Source organism: Camelina sativa, chromosome 18 (genome assembly GCF_000633955.1).
Source record: "Camelina sativa cultivar DH55 chromosome 18, Cs, whole genome shotgun sequence".
NCBI classification, from domain to species: Eukaryota; Viridiplantae; Streptophyta; class Magnoliopsida; order Brassicales; family Brassicaceae; genus Camelina; species Camelina sativa.
In genome coordinates, this window is record NC_025702.1 from 20,472,877 (window position 1) to 20,478,982 (window position 6,106).

The 6,106-nt window shown below is 41.2% G+C and overlaps 1 protein-coding gene across 2 annotated transcripts in view; it reads right to left on the reverse strand.

Moving 5' to 3' along the window:
- The window catches only part of LOC104762890 (scarecrow-like protein 4), an 11,881-nt gene extending 9,807 nt beyond the window's left edge, over positions 1–2,074 (reverse strand). The window contains exon 1 of one of the 2 annotated variants that reach the window (XM_010486287.2): positions 282–2,074. In XM_010486287.2, the coding sequence (XP_010484589.1) occupies positions 282–1,779 (1,498 nt within the window). In that variant the 5' untranslated portion in view covers positions 1,780–2,074. Of the gene's footprint in view, positions 1–6 lie in introns of those variants that run through there. The other variant, XM_010486286.2, reaches the window with a different exon arrangement.

Sequence of the window (6,106 nt, forward strand, 5' to 3'; positions counted from 1 at the left end):
AAAAAAAAAAAAAGCCGGGTCGGTTCGGTTCGGTTATCGCCAAGAAGAAATAGTGAGGAGAGGCAAATCATTCCAGGCCAAAGAGACGAAGCCTGGCTTAGACTCAACGATTGAATACAAACTGCTGTAGTTGTAATTCCATAACAGAATCTTGGCTTGGCTCACTGCGTAATTACTCAGCTTAACCGATTCAAAACCGGCATTCTCCATTAATACCCGCCATTGCTCTTTCTGCTCCATTCTTTCTCTATGAATTCCGGTTTTCTCCGGTCCGATCAAACCCGAGATTCTCCGTCCGAACAGTACTCGCTCCACTCTCACTCTCTCTTCGGAATCACGCCCCAAGTTCGGTTCGAGGGATTCGAAAACCGCTGAATAGAATAGAATCGCGTTTTTAACCCGTTTAGCAAAACCGACCCGGTTTAAGCTCACCTCGTACTCACCGAGAGTGACGACCCTCGGGTTCAACGATTTGGCGAGCCGCAGCGCGGTGTCAACGATCGTCGGCGTCTCCTCGAGTAATTTGTAGAGCTGAAGCATGAAATTAACGGCAAGCGCCTCATCCGGGTCGACCCGGAAACTTGACCCGTTCAGTAAATGTATGGGAGTGAGAATTGGGACGAACTCGAAATTCAGATCCAGAACCTTGGCGAAATCACGGAGGCGGTTCCCGGTGGCGATTAGCGACGGTTCAGGAGATTCACCGAGGGATGGAGCGGGTATACCGGAGACCCGGATTTGAGTGGGCTTACCAGAAGAACGAGTGGCTAGAGCTTGAAGAAGAGCAGGCCATTGGATACCTTGCACGATCCCAAAATCGACGATGTGAATCTTGTTTGAATCCTCCGTCGCTTCTAGAATCGCTTGATTTGCCGTCAAATGTGCGAATTTGGAGTAAGGACAAGCGTCGTTTAGGGTTTTGTAAGATATGATTAAATCCTCCTCCTCCGACGAAGACGTCGTCGTCGAATAATCAGGAGATAGTCTGTTGGAGAGAGCCTCCGCGAAGTAAAAGCCAACTCGCTCAGTGGGATCACCTAGCTCCGATACAGATTCACGGATCTGAACGAGGGACTTTGAAGCTTCGTTCGGGTCAGAGTCTGAGATCCGAGCACAGTCGTAGATGGCTTTGAGGAGAGGTGGTTCCAGGTCGAAGTCGGAGTCGTTAGTCTCTAGATCTTCTGTGGCTGTTGTTGTTGTTGTTGTTGTCTCATGAGGAGGAATCGATAATGGCGAAGAAGGAGGCCACAGGGTCGGCGGAGGAAGTGGACTCGACGTATCGATGACTCGGTTGTTTAGATCTGAACTGAGTCGACTCGGGTAGGTAGCGAATGGATCAGGACCGTAGATTGTGAAATCCGTAGCAGTAGCCGCGACGGAGTCTCCTCCACCGGTAATAAGAGTCTCCATCCACTCGTCGGACTCAAACTCGGCGCCGTCGGATCCACCGCCGAAATCAGAGAGTCTAAATCCACCTCCTCCGGTGGTAGTAGCGTGGTGGTGGTCGTCTAAAGAAGGAAACGGAAAGGCAGGATCGTTGGAATCTCCGCCGGCGGTAACTTGAAAAAGGTCGGGAAAAGCAGAACCGGAGAGACTAAACCCGAGGGAAGTGTTGTTGGGCCATGGGTTAAGAGACAAAGGGTTGATACCAAAAAGCTGATGGTCTTGATGATGATGATGTTGCTGTTGTTGTTGCTCTTGTTGCTGCTTCTGTTTGATGACTTGTTGAGCGATAGCCATAAGATTGCCACTATCAGTAGTAGTGCACATGTAAGCCATTCAAATCCCCTCCCCCCAGATCTATCTAAACCCCACCCGGCCACTGCCACACTTGCAGATGATGATTCGCTTCACTGAGGAAAACGAAGAAAACGATGATGGAGAGAGAGAGAGAGAGAGAGAGAGAGAGAGAGAGAGAGAAACGGCGAGGGTCTCAAACTTTGGATTTTAGAAGAGAGAGAGAGAGAGAGGTCAGCCCTAGAAAGTGAGTGGATCAACGTTTCAATAAATTGACGGTCTGATGATAATCACATTACTAACTTAGTACTAGTAGTTAGCAGTAACGGTAATAATACTAAACATCTTTTCTAATAGTGTGTGTGATCAGATTTATTTGCACATGGTTTATTCTAGGTAGGCAAAGATATTAATTACATGCAGGTTATTTCCACATTAGTTTTTTTTTTGTTTGGTTTAGATAATAGAGAGAATTAAAATTGTTAACTATATATATAAGTAATAATTTGTATGTATTCTATATATATGCTTACCTGATTTTAAAAAATATGTGGAAATAACTCATGTGTGTGTCAAATGCTGTTAATTTCATTGGTTCGTGATGGTTTGCTTAAAAAAGCGATAAACGTTAGTTAAAAATATATATATATATATATATATATATATATATTGACTGGCAGAACCAAAAAATAAAATATGATGGTGTATGACGCACCATTGATGAATGAGTAAATGACGATATATGAGTTGCAATCACCGAGGAAGGATGTTCATAATAACTTCATATAGTGCATATAATTAACGTCTCCATTGTAATATTCACGTGACGGTGATACTCTCGCAGTCTCGCGCCAAACCAAAATTATACATTTAGCATACTCAAATATTAAAGCAAAATGTTTTTTTTTTTACATTTCTTTTGGTGGTGAGCAATAAACCCCGACTTGTTTTCCTTGTCAATTTTGAGATTATTAACTACTCCATTTTCTTTGTTTAAAACTCAAAACTTATATAAATATATGTGAATACATAAATTTTTATAAAAAGAAACCACTAATGTTAAGCAGATATGTATGTACTATATAATAAAGTTCTCTTGTAGTAATTAGTTGGGTAAAAGAAGATGAAAGCTCGCTCAAATGCCCCGCTCTTTTCGGGGGACCCAACAACAGGTGGGGTCGTGGGGTTCACCACCGTCGACGCTGACATCATCTCACGCTGTTGTATTTGTATGTAGTAGAGTCTCTCTCTCTCATCTCATGTCATCACAACACAAACTGTTCTGACCCTGAGCCTAAGGTGGACTCCGACTCACCTACCCCTCTCCATATAAATTCATTTAATAAATAGATCGAGATATAGTAAAGTAATATATGCTAATTACTTATCTGTTATATTATTTATTAAACATTTTATATCATGGAACACACAATCATATTATAGACAACAACCCCGATGCAACCAAGAAAAGTTTACTCAATATATTAGGATTACGTTTGATTAGGACTTGGAGTTGCCGGTCTTGTTTGACCTAAATATCTTTATGATTGAGTGTTTGACCTAAATCACTCCCTATTTTTTTATGGATTTCGTTAATCCTTTATCTTTGGCATTATCTTAGCTATTTTAGTTGTTCTATTTTGGTATGGGTTCTAAACGCTGTTCTACGAACATTTTCCCGCGATCTGTTTTATTTTTTCTTGTATGTTCACCCATGTAAGTTTTATGATGATTGTAAAACTCTTCCAAAAAGGAGAGTTGTATTAGCAAAATAATCTCATTCTCATTAATTAACAAAATAAACCGAAGCCATTACATTAATCTAAACCAACTCTATTTACAAATACTCTATATAGATAATAGTCCCCCTCAAGATGGGACGAAAATATTGAGTAGACCCATCTTGCCAACTAACTGATGGAAATGTGCAGGGTATCACGCTTTAGTAAGCGGATCAGCAAGTTGAAGAGCAGTCCTGACATGAAAAAGTTGAAACAAACCTGCAACAAGCCGTTCACGAACACTGTGGCAGTCATTTTCAATGTGCTTGGTGCGTTCGTGGAAGACAGGGTTTGTGGCGATGTGAATAGCAGCAGTGTTATCGCGGAAGAGCATGGTAGGCTTAGCAAGTGGTATCCGCAACTCCTTGAGAAAATTACTGATCCAAACCAACTCATTTGTTGCCTTTGACATGCTGCGATATTCAGCCTCCGCAGAACTCTTGGAAACAACCTTTTGCTTCTTAGATTTCCAAAAAATCAGGGAGGTGCCCAAAAACAAACAGAAAACAGAGACATAACGACTAGTATCTTTGCAAGAGGAATAAGAAGCATCAGCAAACATTTGAAACTGAAGTTCTGACCTGGAAGAATAGAATAACCCTTGACCAACGGTGCCTTTGATGTACTGAAGAATCTTGTAAACAGCTTGCAAATGGGCCTTGCGAGGAGCGTGAGAAAATTGACTGAGCTTGTTGAACGCGAAGGTAATGTCAGGTCTTGTAATTTGCAGGTACATTAAGCGACCAGTGAGGCGTCTATAGGCTCCAGCATCAACAAAGTTACCACCAGTTGTCGAAGAGAAAACAACATGAGGCTCCATAGGAATAGGAGATAGTTTGCAGCCAAGTAATCTTGTCTCATCAAGAAGGTCAAGTGCATACTTACGCTGACCAATGTGAATACCTTCAGAGGATCGGGCAATTTCCAAACCGAGAAAGTACTTCAATGGACCCAAATCACAAAGTTTGAAAAAGGACTTGAGCTGAGTTTTCAAGAGATCAACCTGAGCATCATTGTTACTGCAAATATTTATGTCATCAACGTATACCAAAACACATAAGAAAAGACTATCAGTGAGTTTCAAAAAACATGTGTGATCGACATACGTTTGAGTGAAACCAAGACCAAGCAAAGTCGAGGAAAATTTTAAGAACCATTGTCGAGAGGCCTGTTTAAGACCATATGAGGACTTTTGAAGCTTACAAACTGCATTAGGAGGCAGAGTGTCCCCCTTACGATCAGCATATCCAGGAGGAAGCTGCATATAAATCTCCTCCTCAAGATCACCATTCAAAAAGGCATTGGAAATGTCCAACTGAGTAAGAGAAAAGTTATGGATAGCAGCCAAAGCCAGAATAAATTTTACGGAAGTCAATTTGACAACTGGAGAGAATGTCTCATTGAAATCGATACCCTCCTTTTGTGTGTACCCTTTGGCAACCAAACGAGCTTTGTGTCGTTCGATACTACCATCACAGTTAAACTTGACTTTGAAAACCCGTTTGCAACCAATATGGGTTTTATCAGGAGGAAGAGTGCATATTGTCCAGGTCTCGGTGTCTTCCAAAGTAGTGACCTCATCATCCATAGCACCGCACCAAACCAGAAGTTCCTTCGCCTCAGCATAACTGGTGGGTTCTCTTTCTTTGTCAATGGCAACCAAGAAAGATAGGTAAAGAGGAGAGAGCTTATCGTAAGAGAGAAACTGAGAAATTTGATGAATGGTTGAAGACTCCACTGAATGACAATAGTAGTCTTGAAAATAAGCAAGTGTTTTGGTCTTCCTGTGGGATGCTTGAACAGAAGGTTCAGAAACATCACATATAGGATCAACAGAAGGTTGAATCTCTATAGACGTTGGAGATTCAGAAGAATCCACAACAGAAGAAAGATGAACCACATGAAGTGTTGGAGGCTGAGCAGGAAAATATCGAGAAGTATCATGAGAATTCTCAGATCCAACAAAAGGAAAGAGCTCTTCATGAAATACCACATGTCGAGAGACAAAAATAGTATTAGATTCAATATCAAGAAGCTTGTAGCCTTTGTAACCACTAGGATATCCAAGAAAGGCACAAGCATGAGCTCGAGGATCAAATTTATGTCTGTTATTGGGAAAAGTAGAAGCATAATAGAGACGGCCAAAAACTTTTAATTTTGAGTAATCTGGGATCTTCTTTGTTAAAGCTTCAAAAGGACTACGATTAGAAAGAATTTTTGCAGGAGTGCGATTAATGAGATGAACTGCAGTAAGAATGCAGTCACCCTAATAAGAAAGAGGAACATGAGATTGAAACAAGAGAGAACGAGCAACGTTAAGAAGATGTTGATGTTTATGTTCCACAACAGAATTTTGTTGTGGAGTTTCAGGACAAGAGTGATAGGCAACAATGCCTTTAGATTGATAGAAGGAAGTGAAGTTTAACTCCGGAGCATTGTCAGATCTAACCCCCTTAACTCTAGATTGAAATTGAGTTTCTACCATATTAATGAAAGAGGGAAAAACTTGGAGAACATCCGACTTGTTCTTAAGTAAATAAACCCAAGTGGCCCTAGAGCAATCATCAACAATTGTGAGAAAATATCGA